This window comes from Eschrichtius robustus, chromosome 9 (assembly GCF_028021215.1).
Source record: "Eschrichtius robustus isolate mEscRob2 chromosome 9, mEscRob2.pri, whole genome shotgun sequence".
NCBI lineage: Eukaryota > Metazoa > Chordata > Mammalia > Artiodactyla > Eschrichtiidae > Eschrichtius > Eschrichtius robustus.
The window spans coordinates 14,089,736-14,107,972 of NC_090832.1; the positions used below are offsets into that span (position 1 = coordinate 14,089,736).

General features: G+C 38.0%; 1 protein-coding gene across 1 annotated transcript in view; it reads left to right on the forward strand.

Moving 5' to 3' along the window:
- The first annotated feature begins 8,631 nt into the window (after positions 1-8,631).
- SYNE1 (spectrin repeat containing nuclear envelope protein 1) overlaps positions 8,632-18,237 on the forward strand; it is a 361,050-nt gene continuing 351,444 nt past the window's right edge. The window contains exons 1-2 of the mRNA XM_068550708.1: positions 8,632-8,715; positions 17,143-17,226. Of these exons, the coding sequence (XP_068406809.1) occupies positions 8,632-8,715; positions 17,143-17,226 (168 nt within the window). The remainder of the gene's footprint in view (positions 8,716-17,142; positions 17,227-18,237) is intronic.

Genomic DNA, 18,237 nt, shown 5'->3' on the forward strand with positions numbered 1-18,237 from the left:
CCACTGCACCACCAGGGAAGCCCCTCTCCGGCGATTCTTGAGCCAACTTTTCCTCTTCTTTCTTGCCTATTAAGAAACCAAAGCCAATGGTTTGTCCTATAACAACAGTCTGCTCCAAGGATGGAACCATAATTGCTGTCAGCTTTGAAAGGACCTGGTGTTCTGTAATTTGTTGGGTCAGATTGAGTCTGGTTTGGTGTATTGTTTATGTTTGTTTATTTTGCCCAGTAAATATGCAACCAACTTAGACCCAGTATTAGTCAGCTTGGGCTGCTGTAACAAAATACCATAGACTATGTGGCTTAAACAAGGAACATTTATTTCTTGAAATTCTGGAGGCTGGGAAGTTCAAGATCAATGTGTCGACTGATTTCAGTCCTTACATGGCAGAGAGAGAAAGAACTCTGGTTTCTCTTCCTCTTATAGGACACTAATTCCATTGTGAGGAATTTATGACCTCATTTACGCCCAATTACCTTCCAAAGGCCCCACTTCCAAATACCATCGCATTGGGGGTTAAGGCTTCAACATATGGATTTGGGTGGGGGGACACACAAACATTCAGTCCATAACAGGCCACAGGTTCATCCTGAGGTCTGGCTTGAAGCACATGAGAATTTCTTCCAAACCTCGGTCCAAGAGTGATGTAAGTAATGAGCTCGTCTCCTCTTTCATATCAAATGTTTGTTTGTGTTTCAATTCCTATTGTACATAGTGCTGTGCTTTGGAATGGCTTCAGATATCTAATAACCAAATCCTTCAAAATAATTAAAATGCATTTTATTCCTTGGTTTGTGTGTGTGTGTGTGTGTGTGTGTGTGTGTGTTTCCTACAATTTTCTGTTGACGTCTACCAATAAAGGCAAGGAAGTGACCCATGTCAAAAATATTTTTATGCTGGTGATCAGATACTAGTCTTAATTCACCTATTACTTATGCTATATAACATGCCAAGTTACTTTATCTCTGAGAACAAGAAAGGAGAAAGTGCTAAATTGGCAGGAAAAAAAGTTTCGACTTTCTTCTAGAATGCAAGTTGTAAATATTTTGCAGGATCTCAATTGTCTGGGAGCTTTTGCACAAGTCATGGGAATTTCTGTGGATTTAAACTAGAGTGATAAACCATCTCATCCTAAATTCTGTGATTATGTCTTGCTACTGCAATGCCTTCTTTAAAGATTTCAAGCAAACTAAAAAAATAAATAAACACCTTATTTAGAAAGAAAACTTTATACGTCAATTATATCTCAGTAAAACTGGAAGAAAAAAATCATACCTGTTTTCTCAAAAATCTTCTTTGGAAATTGACTGTTTCCAAAAATAGCTTTAATAATAAGTTGCAGCAGGTTTACAGAGCTGGGATGTTGAATTGAGAAGCAAAAAAAATTGATCCTCTGTCCTAAGATCATTCAATGTTGGGTGCATTGGGAGATGTTCAAAAGATGCTTTGTGGAGATAAATTTGGGGAGGGTTTTTCATGGGAAATTTTTATTTTTGTTGTAGGCTGCTTTGCTTAGTTGCAAATAAGAAAACTATTTACTGCTAAGTAAATAAAACAAACTCTTTTACTGATGACATTTTATTCTATTGTAAAAATTCTTTGTAAATATTTTGACAGTAGCATGAAGACATAGGGTGCAAATAAGAGAGCAATCTGTTTTCAAAAAATACGCTTTTCTTAAAACAAAAATTTATATTAAAAACAGGAAAAAAAAACTGAGAATTTTCTGTAGATTACTCAAATTTGTGGATATAATTATCAGTTTTTAAAAAATATTTGCTTTGTTTTCAAATTGAAGTCTTCACGCTTCTGAAATTATGCAAAACATTGCAAATCATAAATTGTCGATATAATGTAATGTAACATCAACAAAAATTAGTGAGTTCTGTTTATTTCATATATCTGATAATTCCTTTCAGGAAGAGGGCTTCATACTGAAACGTGGGCCCTATAATTTTCTTCCTTTTTAAGCAGAAACCTGCCTCTTTCTATTCTGTTTGCTTTGTCAGTGAAAGAAGGTGGAGTATTTGTTTTTTAATTAGCCCAATATTGATCCAAGTAATAGTTTTTCAAAGTTAGGTCCTGATTCAGTGCTGGCTGTCATCACTCATTGCTAACTAGGTTTTTAAATTGCAGGGCTGCTGTTTACTGAACTCATCATGTGCCGATTACTGTGCCTTAACAACTTTATCTTTTATTTTATTTAAATAACACAACAATCAAATATAAGTAGTATTTTCACCATTTTATAGATTATGAAACTGAAGCTTAGAGTTAATTAATAAGCTCAAGGTCATATAACAAGTACGTGGAAAACCAGATTTCAATCCCAGGACTCCAAAGTTTGGGCACTAACTATTGTGTTATATACACCCATGCTTCTTTCGTTTATTTAGCTATTCATGTAGCAAATACTTTTCAAGCACATATTATGTGCTAGGGGTTGTGGATACAGTGGTGAACAAAAAACAGATATAGTCCATGCCATTATGAAACTGACAGGCCAGCAGAAGAGACAGCAATTACAGAGACGTGTGCACGGTAAATTCCACGAGCAGAGAAGTACAGGGTGTCAGGGAGCACAGGGCAAGCGCAGCCAACCATACAAGTAACCTGAAGGAGGGCATCAGAATAGGTTTTCAGAGGAAGAAACATTTAAGCTGGAGCCTGAGAAATGTCTTGGGATTGGGTAGGTGAAGGAACTAATGTTTTCAAAAGTTAAGAGGTAAGATAGAGCCTGGCACAGTAAAGGAAATGAAGCTCAGAATACCTGAAAATGTGGGTTCCAGGAATGGGTTGACAACAGATGAAACTGAGAATCAATCAAAGGTCAGCCATTAAAAGGGTTTGGATGTTGTGTTATGGGCACCGGAGACGTTAAAGAATCTTAGGAAAATGAAATGATCACTCTGGGCTAAATCCCTCTCTCAACCTCTATCTCTCTCATCTCTCTCTCCCTCCCCCACCTCTCATTTTCCCCCCACACCCCTCTCACATAAATTAGAGCAGGAACCAGTAAAATTGGAGGGGGAGTGAACTTGCAATAAGTCAGATAAGAGGTGAGGATCCTTTGGACTAAAGTAGTGGTGGGGGAATGGAGAAAAGTGGATAGATTGAAAAATGAGTAGGGGTGGACCCGATACAACTGAGTCATTAGTTGGAAGCTGGGGGAGAAGGAGTCAAGAATGACTTCTAGATTTCTGCCTTGAACAAATGATTAAGATCATTCACGGAGACAGAGAATACAAGAGACTTTGGGGGAAAGCTAATAGGTTCAGTTACACAGAGGGAAATGACTTAGTAGAGATGAACACATTTCATTTGGCAATTAGAAGTCATTAGCCATCACTGGGAGTGGCCAAGTCGTGGCAGAAACCCGACTCTAGCAAACTGGTAAGTAAATGAGAGTTGAGGATGTTAGGACCTGAGTGTATATTACATGTTAAGGAGATAGAGTATTAGCTAAAGCAGAACATGGGATCTGGTAAGAGCTGTTTCAATAGAGAGTGGTCTTAAGTGTGTGTCTATGGAAGGGAATGATCAAGAACTGGTAGAGAGGGATAGGGTGAAAATGAAGGAAAACAAGCTTATTTTAAGATACAAGACTCCTAAAGAGGCAAGGTTGGGAGAAAATCAAGAGGACAGGTGGAGGTTTTTACCAGAGGAGAGACAGCTCCCAATCTCTGAGGCCAGAGGGGGAATAGGAAGGATGGGTGTGGATGTGCCTAAGTTTGGGTTGGGGGAGAGAGGAAGACAGAATTGGGTGGACTTGAATTTGAGGGGATTCCCACCTAATGACTGCAAGTTTTTTAGGTCTATCAGAATAGTCTGCATTTCTAAGCAGAAGAATTTATGTTAGGAAGAATATTTTTCTTAAGTTGGCAGTTAAAAATACATTAGTTCTTTCACATTTAAAAATGTATTTATCTTAGCAAATTCCTAAACTTTATGCAAGATCCATAGGCTATTGTACAGTGTCACCTTGACCCCCAAAGGGGACAGATTAAAGGCGTGTTTTCCAAAAATCCTTCCCCTAAAATTTTATTTTTAATTAGAAAAAGATAATATAAGTAATCTTAACATTAAACATCGGTTATACTCTGTTATCAAATAATTGTAGTTTCATATTTTCTCTAAATTTGTCAAATGGAATAGAGTGTTATATTTATATTTAAATACCTTTGATTCAGTCTTTATGATATTTGACTTTGAAATAAGTATATGATTTGGCATTAAGTCCTTTGGGAAAAAAATAGTTCAGAGGTAGCCATTGTTTAGTGTTTCTATAAATGGAGCTTCTCTTTCAATTTGCAATAAACAGCCCTTTCTCCATCTGCCAGCCTTAGATCTAAGGGGCCATTAAGTATAGGCAGTGAACATTTTAAATACCGACATTTGGATGACCTCAGGCATAATATACGCATCTCCTCACTTTTTAGATGAACTGAAAAAAAAAGCACTGTTGAACGTTATTTACATTCTGTATTAGTTTGCTAGGGCTGCCGTTACAAAGTACGATATACTGGGTGCCATAAAATGAGAAATTTATTATCTCACAGTCCTTGAGACTAGGCAGCCATGCTTCCCTCTGAGATTCTGGGCAGAATCCTTCTTTGCCTCTTCCTAGCCTCAGTTGGAGGCCTGGAGTACCTGAGGTTCCTTGGTTTTGCAGCTGCATTAGTCCAATCCCTGCCTCTGCGCCTGTCTGAGACTGTGTGCAAATTTCCCCTTCATGTAAGGACACTGGTCATATTGGATTAGGACCCCCTCTCCGCCCCCCCGCCATGACCTCATTTTAACTTGACTGCTTCTCTAAAGACCCTGTTTCCAAATAAGATCACATCCTGAGGTACCTGGTATTAAAACTTCCACGTATCTTGGGGAGGAGCACATGCTTCAACCCAAATGTGCTCTATTAAATGAGCACGTTTTGTTTTAAGACCAAGTCAGATTCATATACTCCTTTAAAAGGAACACTTTTGATTTTCCATGTTTGTTTTTAAATAATTCAAACTAATAATGACTTTGACATCTTCACAGTCATAAAATATCACTTTGGTGGCTGCGTTTATTCTTCTTCAGTTGTCTTTCCACCAATGGTGCTAAAAGATAACATGGAAACGCTTTCGAAATTGAAATTTGAGCCCGTCTGTTTCCTTGTACACACTTTGGTGGGACTATTTATGAACTAAGATGAGGAGATAAGGAGGCGAAGAGGAAAAAGTAAATGTAATAATACACCCCAGAAACCATTCTTCAGTTGATTTTCTAAAACTAGTTTGATAATCTCAAGCTTAATGATAAATTAGTTATTTCCAAATATGCAACTAAAAGATTACAAAGAAAATCATCATTTCAAAATGAATGGCATTTAGTTTATTAATAGGATGTATTAATTTATTAATAACAAAGACGTAGCTATAGCAATGTCCATGCGGTTTAATAAAATTTTTGACAATATTTGTCAAAGTTCTTTCTTTTAGAAATGTATTTTGTCTAGTCATACATCCAGTCAATAAATATTTTTAAATGTTGTTTGTATGCTTGGCAAGATTCTAGAATGTAGCAGTGAACAGAACAGGAAAAGTAACCCCTGCATTATGGTGTTTATATCCCAATGGGGGAGATGGACAGAGGAGAAGGAAAATAAGCTGTTCTGTTGAGAATAGACTGAAGAGGGACATGGGCCGAAGGAAGAAGATAAGGTAGGAGATTGTTGAGTCATCCAGGTGAGAGATGGCCGGCTTGGACCAAGGTCATAGCAGTGGAGGTGGTGAAAAATGGCTGGATTCTAGGTGAATTTTGACAATAAAGCCAACAAGATTTGTTGACAGATCAGCTGTGGAGTATGAACAAAAGAGAGGAGTAAAGGATAACCCCAGCTTTGTCCTGAATAAAACAAATAACTTGAGGGGTGTGCTTCTTTTAAACTATATAGTGAAAAAAAAAAATCATTACATGTGAAAGTTGTTAGGAGCAGTTTTCCAAGCAGATTTAAAGGTGGGCTGGAGGGCAGTTATTGCCTTTGGGATATTTATTCCGAATTGAATTAAATAATTAAGGAAATGGAAATGCTTATGCAATCTGTCATAGGAAACAGAAAAGAATGGGAACTATCTTCTCACTTTTGCCAAGCAGAGGTGGAAAATAATCACAACAGTGCTTTTATAAAGGGAGTGAAGGAGAAACATATCATACATAACATTAAAAAAAAAAAACTACTTCACCTTGTTTCTGGAAATACTGGTAATGTCTAATCAGATTTTCTGAATAAGATGACAGAACCTTTTAGAAGTTGAATTAACTTTATCTGGCTCGTGTCAGTGGTTATGATCATGATTTTACAGACCTAGTCCAGCTGCTTTGGCATTCTTAGACAGTTTAGTGTGGCGGGCTCCTTGCCAACCACTGGGGGGTAGCTTGCTCCACATCTGCCGGTCAACCTCTCTTCCCTTCCCACTCTCCTCTCGGTTCCTGTTGTTTAGCTTGCTGTTCCTGCCCATCAGATAACTGGAAGAGCATGCGAACACTCTAGGCTGGTCCTGGGATGGGAGGTTCCCCCATACCCTGTCTCTCAGCCTGTGAAATAGCTCCCACCTGAAACCTGGAAACCAGAGGCGGGAGTGGTTGGTCTGGCTCTGGAAATGAGGGGCCATTGTGTGTACACAGGTTTCAAGATGCCCGGAATACACCTTGAGGTCCAGCCTTTGCGTTGAGACCTCTTTATATACTGCACAGAAGGCCATCTGGGGAATGTGTCAGGCCATGATTTTGCATCATTTTCAGCAAGACTGACTATGCTTGACCATGCGTATGTCTCAAATAAAGTAAAGCATTATCTGTGCCATGGGATCTTTCTTTAGGTCTTTTCCCGTTCAGTTTTATTGGTATCACTAGGTATCCAGCAATCACAAATTTTAAACCCAAGGATATGTATTTAGTAATTTAAAGTAAAATGCTATAATTTTTGTATTATAAAATGTTTTAAGAGCTCTTTCCCCAAGAGGGAAAAGCACTTAGTAAAAGACTGCCCAATAGTTGTGAAACTAAAAGTGATGACGGTAAGTGAGGACCTGGGTTGGTCCTGGAATGAGATGGGTGATTTGGCCCTTTCCTTTGCTGAGGACTAAACCCTTCATGCTGCAGATCTCCTTGATAGCCGTGTGATATTTACCACTAAGGGGCTCTAAGATTCTTGCAGATGTGTAGATACCTGCTGATGGAGCCATGATATGCTAGTAATGTTTCAAGGTAGCTTTGTACTTTTCCACATCACTGATTTGGATCAAACACCCAAAGCATCTTTCTCCTTAATTGATGTGCATGTGCTTACCCTATCAATGCAAAGTTAAAAATGCTAAAAATAATTTTAGTACATTAACATTTTATAATTTTGGATATATAGGCATACACTTGTCCATGCAAAATGACCTTCTTTCTTTCTTCCTTTTTTTTTCTCCCTCCCTCCCTCCCTCCTTCTCTTCCTTCCTTCCTCCTCTTTCTTCCTTCCTTCCTTCCTTCCTCCCTTCCTTCCTTCCTTCCTTCCTTCCTTCCTTCCTTCCTTCCTTCCTTTCTTTCTTTCTTTCTTTCTCTCTTTCTCTCTCTCTCTCCCCCTCCCTCCCTCCCTCCATTCCTTCCTTTTTCTTTCTTGATAGAAAGAAAGACGATTGAAAGTCAAGTAGACAGCGTTAGGCCTTTAACATGTTCAGTGAGAATTAGAAAACTACAGAGCCTGACCCAGGTTATAAATTTTTTAAAATTCATATTCTGTGAGAAATCTGAGGGCACCTAATTACCGTTGACCATCAACTTTGACATCATCGCTTTTTTACTTTCTTCTGAGGCAAGAGATACCTAATTTCAAGATTTCGTGAACTCTAGTATACTAAGTATTTTCATAATCTTCATAAAAAAACGAAAGACCCTCCATGAGTTGAAAATGGGCTTTGACTTATTTCTCCAGTAGTGGTGCTAGATTTGCCCTGATCAGTCTGTACTCTTGTGCTTTTGATGCTTTGGGTTCAATGCCACGCTGTGAGAGAGGTTTGCTGGATTTGCAGCTTGTGCAACAGAACGGACTTGGCCAGCTAACCCACAAGGGGTTCAATCCGCCCCTCTGGCTGTGCTAACAGTGGTCCCACAGCAGGTCACTGAGTTAACGAGGTTACCCTGGAGAGGATGTTCAAGGAAATTTGGCACCTGCCTCAGCCCAGTAATGTGCTCACTCAGGGTGAAGGTATGGAGGTTGGTCCAGTTCATCTGGGGTACCTCCTGTTCCCTGTTTACGTCCTGCTTTAAGCTCTCTCTTATCTTTTATGTTTATAGTATCCTCTTTTCCTTCCCTTATCCCACACCATCCCACTCTTGTCAAAACTCCCTTTCTAGAAAGACACTGGTGTGTATGTGAAAGCCCAAGCATGAGGTTCTTGAATGTTAAGTTTACCTCCAAAGGGTCGTTTTTCTCTTTGCAGCTATCAAAAGGTAATTGCCAACCATATCCCAAATAAAGGGTTTTGGTATTTAGACATTTTTCTTCAAATTTTGCCACAGTGAGTAACAAATGTCTGACAGAGAGTAAGAGAAACATTTTTTGCATTTATTCATTTTTTTATTTTATAGCGGAAACCCCCAATGGTGGTAGATGATCTTTTTGAAGACATGAAAGATGGTGTGAAGCTGCTTGCTCTGCTGGAGGTCCTTTCTGGGCAGAAACTGGTAAGGATGTTTTCTGTGACCAGACTTGTCAAACTGTTCCCATTTGGAATTTGGGGACTATGGAGTTGGGAGTATAAGGGGTGCTACCCATGTAAGAGAAAGTTTTTCTCTTGCGGTTGGTAATACACAGGAAGCACTAGTCTATGGGTCACTTCTGGGAACAAGGAATAAATTTCCTTTCTCGTTCCTGCATACCCGTAGTAGATTTAAAACATTATGTATAGTGGTAGCAATCCTAGAAGTAAGAGTAAAGAACTTCATCGATAATCAATCCTGGTTAACTACTGCATCTGTATGGCATCCAGGAAGATTTGTTGGAAATTAACATCTAATGCACTTTAAGTGCTTACTTTCCATTTGGAAAGGATTGTTGGTCCATATCTGTGTACTTATATAGTTGTTGAAAATTAAGCCTTGAAATCAGCGTGGCATTTTTCATCTGCTTATGGACATTCTCTGTCATCAGTCATTTGTAATAGGAACAGCATGTTCAGAATCATTTGTTGTTAAGCTCAATGGAACCAGCGGAGTGAAAAACAAATTGACGGTGACCTATAAAATCTGTTTTTCTACATTACTCGAATACTAAAATATTTATTTCTTTCTGGCTTATGTTTTTTCGTTTCAGAGTAGTAGAGAAGTGAGTAGTTTGCAAACATAGATTATTTATGTGATGTTTGCCATAATTTTTAAAAGGCTCTCTGGAAATAATCTTCAGAATGTTGTATAATGCACTAGACATGGGGTCCAAAATTGGGGGTACTTATTTTTTTCTTAATCTGTTGCATCATGACAAAGAGCTACACAGTCATTATTACTTGGATAATTGATTTTTTAAAAAGTGTTTTTGCCTGATCATAAATTTCCAGTTCATTTCTTGCGGGGAGCCTTCACCATAGCTTTTGTAACAGAGCTGTTTCTGGGAAGATACAAACTGGTAATAATAATTTGTGTGTAAGTCATTATCTACTTGAATTCATATTATAGCAGATGCTTTTGGTGCCCCCAGCGCCGTCTCAGATCACCTCTGATTCCAGTAGCCGCAGGAGTGGACGTGGTCAACACCCTCCATCAGCATCTCAACTCAAGCACTGGCAGCCTGTCTCTGGGTTTCTGCCCTCAGGACTTTTATCAAAGCTGCAAGGTGCACAAGGCAGCCCTGAAGTGTGGGAGAGTTAATGGTCCCAAAGGGGATGGGAGTCTGAATAAAAATTCCAGCCTGGCATTTGTAGGAGGGATGATTCCAAGGCTTATTTCACACATGAGGTAGAGTGCCCCATTGGATCCCCAGTAGAACTGAGCCGTGGTTACCCACTGTGGAGACCCTTAATAGCACATCGTGCTATTATTGATTATTATTGATTGATTTTTTCCTCCTTCCCTGTCTCACTCTCCATGCATCCTCACTCCTGCTACCTGGGATCACCTCCTCGGTCACCTGCATGCACCCAGGTTCTTATCTCAGGCTCCGCGTTGAGAGAAATCAAAGAAGACACATATGAAAAGCCAATTTGGAATAAACAGATATATGCATGAGCTAAATAAACTGGATTAACATTAAGATGTGGGAGTCATCGACCTGAAATATATACTCCCTTGGTGGCCTGATGTAACTGGCTATCTTCATATACCCTCCTGAATTAAGCTATTTACTTGAACTGAAGGAACCTTCATTACAGTTCAAATGGGTATTTAAGAAGCCTGTCATTCTAAGTGTCATTATGATTCTGCCATTGTACTCGGCCAACAGTATACAGAAACCTCAATGGGCATTACCTGCCAAGCTGAGTGATTCTAGAAAGAGTGTATATTTTGATACAAGAATCCTACTTCTCTTTAAGTGCCCTGCTCATTCAGATGTGGTTACAATGATAGGATCTGGAAGCTAGAAGCAATTTCAGAAAGAATCTCAGCATTCTCATTTAACAGGTAGAGAAACTGAGACACAGAAGGACAGTTTCTGATTTAACCTTTATTATTTATTTTTACTGAGCCCTTCAAGATTCTAAATTATATAAAATGAAATTACTCTGAAATTATAAATAAACCATCGCAATGGTTATTTAAATTTTGTACATGTAGACATTTTGGTTCAGGACCACATTAAGATGAAAAGCATCATTTAAAGGACTGAGTATCCTAGGCATTCTTGTAGAACTTTCAAAGAGAGAATGTGAACAAAAGCATTTCCCTCAGGAGCATTAGCACTGTTCGGGAAATCTATAATTATCTCATACGTACAACTCTATTAAAGAGCACTATACTTTAACATCATGATTCACATAGCCCAGGACTCTGACTTTGGCCCTGATCATCTGGGAAATTCAGCCAAATACCTTAGTATTCCCTTTACCACCAGCATCTCAAGGTAAGGGAGGACTCTCAGTATCTTAGTTTCTTTTAATAACCTATTGTGACTCTCTTGTCTATGATTTTATTTCAGATGCTAGGGAGTTTTGAGTTTTTATAATTATTATTCTTGGATTTCTCTGTGCCCTTTATTATTAGTAGAACATTTACTCTTTGAATGGATCAGTGATTATATATCTTTAATCACACATAAAGATAGGAACACTAAATTTAATTTTATACTTAGGATTTTTTTTTAAGAATGTGAAGAATTCCATAGAAAAATTAAAAATAATAGAAGCAATATGAATAGAGCTTAAGGACTGCAGAGAAATTCATTTCTTGTCTTTTTTGTTAACCTTCTGTATAGTATTATTAAAGACTCCTTAACACTCTGCATTCAAGAGAAGCCAAAAAATCCACTTAAAAGTACACATGGGCATTCTTAGGAAATTGGGAGCATTGAAGGCCCCTGCACGTTCACCAGGTAACTTTGTTAAACATCAATCGTGTATTGAGAGTAGAACTCAAGTCTGCAGCTGGGTTTGGCATTATCTTTTGACTGTTCAGCTAACATATCTGGAGTCTCTATTATGGATAAGGCACTGCCTTTGCCCTCTAAGGAGAACAAAGATGAATGAGGTATGGTTGGTGCCCTCAAAGAGCTTGTAGCCTGGTAGGGAGGATCACTGTATTAATTAGGGTAGGTCAGCTGTGTTAAAATAGATGCAAATATGGGGTAGAACTATACAGTAGATGTTTATACCTTGCTGTTTTAGCCAGGATACAGCCAAAGAAGAAAAGCAGAGAAAAGGTATTTGCTTTACTAGATATCAGGTCTTACAGTGGAGCTTTATCACATAAGATAGTGCGGTGTTAATACAGGGATGGGCATATTGACTAATGCAGTAGAGTTGAGAAACAGACCAAGGCATGAATGGAAATTTAGTTTATGTCAGAGGTGGATGTCAGATCTGGGAAGGAAAGATGGTTCAATAAATGGAACAGCAAGGAAAAGGTATAGTTGGATCCTTATCTCATGGCCTCTATAGAAATCAAACATACATGGATAAAGGCCCTAATGGCAAAACTACTTTAAACTCTTAGAAAATATAGGTGAATATCTCTGAGACATCAGGACAGGGAAAAAAATAAGGCAAAAAATATTAAGTATAAAAGATTGTTACCTTTGACTATTTTAAAATTGAGAACATTTTTTAATCAAAAAACTTTAAAGAGTGATAAAAAAAGTTAAAAATTGGTCAAAGATATTCACAATACAGGTTACAAAAGGATTAAGAAAGGATTATATCAAGAATGTATGAGGTACATCTTCAAAACAATGAGTACAGACAACCCAAGAAAACTGGACGGCTACATGTAAAAGAATGAAATTAGAACACTCCCTAACACCGTACACAAAAATAAACTCAAAATAGATTAAAGACCTAAATGTAAGGCTGGACACTATAAAACTCTTAGAGGAAAACATAGGCAGAACACTCTCTGACATAAATCGCAGCAAGATCTTTTTTGACCCACCTCCTAGAGTAATGAAAATAAAAACAAAAATAAACAAATGGAGGAACCTCCATACTGTTCTCCATTTACATTCCCACCAACAGTACAAGAGGGTTCGCTTTTCTCCACACCCTCTCCGGCATTTACTGTTTGCAGATTTTTTGATGATGGCCATTCTGACCGGTGCAAGGTGATATGTCACTGTAGTTTTGATTTGCATTTCTCTAGTGATTAGTAATGTTGAGCATCTTTTCAGGTGTTTGTTGGCAATCTGTATACCTTCTTTGGAGAAAAGTCTATTTAGGTCTTCTGCCCATTTTTGGATAGGATTGTTTGTTTTTTTGATATTGAGCTGCATGAGCTGCTTGTATATTTTGGAGATTACTCCTTTGTCAGTTGCTTCGTTTGCAAATATTTTCTCCCATTCTGAGGGTTGTCTTTTCATCTTGTTTATGGTTTCCTTTGCTGTGCGGAAACCCTGAGAAAACCATAATTCAAAAAGAGTCATGTACCACAATGTTCACTGCAGCACTATTTAATAGCCAGCACATGGAAGCAACCTAAGTGTCCATCGACATCTGAATGGATAAAGAAGATGTGGCACATATATACAATGGGATATTACTCAGCCATAAAAAGAAACGAAACTGAGTTATTTGTAGTGAGGTGGAGGTACCTAGAGTCTGTCATACAGAGTGAAGTAAGTCAGAAAGAGAAAAACAAATACCATATGCTAACACATATATATGGAATCTAAAAAAAAAAATTGGTTCTGATGAACCTAGGGGCAGGACAGGAATAAAGACGCAGACTTAGAGAATGGACTTGAGGACACGGGGAGGGGGAAGGGTAAGCTGAGACGAAGTGAGAGGGTGACATTGACATATATACACTACCAAATGTGAAATAGATAGCTAATGGGAAGCAGTCGCATAGCACAGGGAGATCAGCTCAGTGCTTTGTGACCACCTAGAGGAGTGGGATTGGGAGGGTGGGAGGGAGGTGCAAGAGGGAGGGGATATGGGGATATATGTATACATATAGCTGATTCACTTTGTTATACAGCAGCAACTAACACAACAGTGTAAAGCAATTATACTCCATTAAAATGTTTAAAAATAAATAAATAAATAAGTAAATAAGTAAACAAATGGAACCTAATGAAACTTAAAAGCTTTTGCACAGCAAAGGAAACCACAAACGAGATGAAAACACAACCCTCAGAATGGGAGAAAATATTTGCAAACGAAGCAACTGACAAAGGAGTAGTCTCCAAAATATACAAACAGCTCATGCAGCTCAACATCAAAAAAATAAACAACCCAATCAAAAATTGGGCAGAAGACCTAAATAGACATTTCTCCAAAGAAGACATACAGATGGCCAACAAACGCATGAAAAGATGCTCAACATCACTAATCATTAGAGAAATGCAAAGCAAAACTATAATGAGGTATCACCTCACACTGGTCAGAATGGCCATCATCAAAAAATCTGCAAACAATAAATGCTGGAGAGGGTGTGGAGAAAAGGGAACCCTCCTACACTGTTGGTGGGAATGTAAATTGGTACAGCCACTATGGAGAACAGTATGGAGGTTCCTTAAAAAACCGAAAATAGAACTACCATATGACCCAGCAATCCCACTCCTGGGCATATACCCAGAGAAAGCCATAATTCAAAAAGATACATGCACCCCAATGTTCATTGCAGTACTGCTTACAATAGCCAAGACATGGAAGCAACCTAAATGTCCATCAACAGAGGAATGGATAAAGAAGATGTGGCACATATATACAATGGAATATTTCTCAGCCATTAAAAAGAATGAAATACTGCCATTTGCAGCAACATGGATGGTCCTAGAGATTGTCGTACTGAGTGAAGTAAGTCAGACAAAGAGAAATATCGTATGATATCACTTGTATGTGGAATCTAAAAAGAAATGATACAAATGAATTTATTTACAAAACAGAAACAGACACACAGACTTAGAGAACGAACTTATGGTTACCGGGGGGAAGGTTGGGAGGAAGGGATAGTTAGGGAGTTTGGGATTGACATGTACACACTGCTATATTTAAAATAGATAACCAACAAGGACCTACTGTATGGCACAGGGAACTCCGCTCAATGTTATGTGGCAGCCTGGATGGGAGGGGAGTTTGGGGGAGAATGGATAGTACATGTATATGTATGGCTGAGTCGCTTTGCTGTGCACCTGAAACTATCACAACATTGTTTATCGGCTATACTCCAATATAAAATAAAAAGTTAAAAAAAAAAGATGTGGTACATATATACAATGGAATATTACTCAGCCATTAAAAGGAACGAAATTGTGCCATTTGCAGGGTTGTGGATGGACCTAGAACCTGTCATACAGAGTGAAGTAAGTCAGAAAGAGAAAAACAAATATCGTATAATATCACTTATATGTGGCATCTAGAAAAATGGTACAGATGAACTTATTTGCAAAGCAGAAATAGAGACACAGATGTAGAGAACAAGCATATGGATACCAAGGCATGGGGGTGGTGGGATGAATTGGGAGATTGGGATTGACATATATACACTACTATGTATAAAACAGATAACTAATGAGAACCTACTGTATAGCACAGGGAACTCTACTCAGTGCTCTGTGGTGACCTAAATGGGAAGGAAATCCAAAAAAGAGGGGATATATGTATACATAGAGCTGATTCACTTTGCTGTACAGCCGAAACAAACAACATTGTAGAGCAACTATACTCCAATAAAAATTAATAAAAAGAAAAAGAAACAGACTTGCCAAAGAACAGAGGGTGAGATGTTCACGCCATTGTTGAGCAGGGCAGTGCAAATGAAGACCACCATGAAAGACCATGTTACATACATTCAACTGAAAGTAATTTTTTAAAGATAACTATCAAAATCAAGTGTTGGACAAAATATGTATCCACAGGATTATTCTTGTATTGCTGATAAGAGTGAGTAGTACAAACACTTTGGAAAAGTTTGGCATTAGATTAGAAGTTCAAAAGTCACATTCCCCCTGACTCAGCAATTCCACTGTTAGGTATACACCCAAGAGAAACTCTTTATACTTGTACCAAAGGTGGGATGTACAAGAATGACCTATCAGCACAGGTCACATAGGAATAACCTGGAAATAATTCAGATTCACATGAGAAGGAGAGTAAATAAATGGCACAGTATATGGCTGTCAAAATGAATGAAATACAGCGACAGGAAACAATATGGATGAATGTTAGCAATCTTATTATGTGGAAAAGTAAGTATCAAAAGATTAATACAGTGATATTCTTTATGTAAGAGCTAAGAACTGAAATAAATATTCTTTTTAAGAATGCAATAAATGAAATGAATGTGTATAAAAGGGAAAACATTGGACTGGGTTTATTGTGATGGTTGCCATGGTGTAGGAGTGCAGGGGGATGGAATGAATGGTAACATTGAGGGATGTGGCTTTTGTGCTTAATTTCTGGGTCCTGGCTTTGCTTTAGTTGTGGGTTCCTAGGTGCTTTTTACATTATAAAAGATAATTAATCAAATAACTAAATAAGTGGGCCATGCAAGAAAAGGATAAACATTTTTAAAGTATATTTTCTATTTAAATATTTGTTTAAAATGATGTCATAAAAAATTACCTGTTGTTACACTTTTAACTGGAAATGAAAAGATACTTAGTTTTGAGCTCTAATGGGAGATTGTTTAGAGTTCTAGTGCCATAGAGAAGAGACCAGTCTATCAGCTCTGCAGTCACGGACCTGTTATCCTCTTAGGTCTTGTGAATGTAATGTTATCTACTTCACTGAAATTATTTTGAGTTTTAAAATGAACAGTGTAGCACATAGAAAGCACTTACTATTTTATTCTATTTATTAAATTATTTATTAATTTATTATATTTTGCTGAATCAAACACAAGTAACTTAGTATCCTTGTACCAGAACATACTATTTTGCGAAGAACATTTTCATTCTTACACTCCTACTTTTTAACCTTGGCTCATGTGCGCCATGCTTTTTGGTCCTTCAGGCAGAGAAACGCCACTAATACTGTCAGCAACTTTCATGTTAGTATGACTGAAAAAAAAATGTGAGTGACCAAGAGTACTTTTTTTAAGACTTTATTTTTTAGAGAAGTTTTAAGTTTATGACAAAATTGAGAGGAAAGGAGAGATTTCCCATTATCTCCTGCCCTCCACACGCACCAAGAGTACTTTTCATAAAAATACTTCCTAACTTGCAGGAATAACAGTCTTAGTAGACAACATAGGAATTTTGTGAATTTCCAACCTTAAGCACACAGAAACCTTAAGGGTAAGTGCATTCAGAGCTGAGAATGAATGTATTTATTGAGTAAATTATACACCTTCCAAGTGCTGTGGGGATAACGCTCCTCTATGTATCTGCTAACCTTTATAGAAATTGAGTATGTTGGCTGTTCTTGAACATTCTTCAAGTATATTTTGAATCCACTTAAGTAGATTTTATAACTGTCTTTTTAATGTGTGCATTTTTACTTATTCCTATCCTTCCCCCTTTTATAGCCGTGTGAACAAGGACGCCGGACGAAGCGAATCCATGCTGTGGCGAACATTGGCACGGCACTCAAGTTCCTGGAAGGAAGGCAGGTAAGAGAGAAACACAAACAAAACACTTCAAGAAGAAAGCGTGGACATACTAATATTTTCATTGTTGATTGTTGGGTAAAAACACTGCATGCGATCTATACAACATATATGTGCAATATTATTGTAAAATCATTTTAGACTTACAGAAGAGTGGCAAAAAAAAAAGGCACAGAGATTTCATGTCTGTACTTCAGCCAGCTTCCTCTAATGTGAGGGACTTATTTGTACATAGTACATATATGTAACATAGCACAACTACCAAATAAGGAAATTAAAATTGGTATGATACTGTTAAGTAAAGCATAGAAATTAATCTAATTTCATCATTTTTTCTCCAGTGTCTTATTTCTGTTCCAGGATCCAATCCAATAACATGCCTTGCATTTTAATTGTTGTGGCTCCTTTGTCTTTTCCATTCTATGACCTTGTCTTTCTGTGACTTTCATGACCTTAATGATAACTGCTAGGCAGTTATTTTTCATAATATCTCTCAGTTTGGTTTGTGTGATGTTCTCCCATGATTAGACTGAGGTTATACATTTTTGGCAAGAATTCCAAGGAAGTGATGTATTCTTCTCAGTGCATCAGTTTAGTGGATATAGGTAGGATTCTGACTTGTCTTATTGCTGGTGATGCTAACCTCAACCACTTGATTAAGTCATTTGCTGAGGTTTTTTTATGGTAAAACTACTATTTTTCCATTTATAATTCAGAAATAACTTAGGGGAGGTAATTGAGATTATGCTAATATTCTCCTTTTGTTTTTTTTAAATTTTATTTATTTATTTATTTATTTATGGCTGTGTTGGGTCTTCGTTTCTGTACGAGGGCTTTCTCTAGTTGCGGCAAGTGGGGGCCACTCTTCATCACGGTGCGCGGGCCTCTCACTGTCGTGGTCTCCCTTGTTGCGGAGCACAGGCTCCAGACGCGCAGGCTCAGCAGTTGTGGCTCACGGGCCTAGTTGCTCCGCGGCATGTGGGATCTTCCCAGACCAGGGCTCAAACCCGTGTC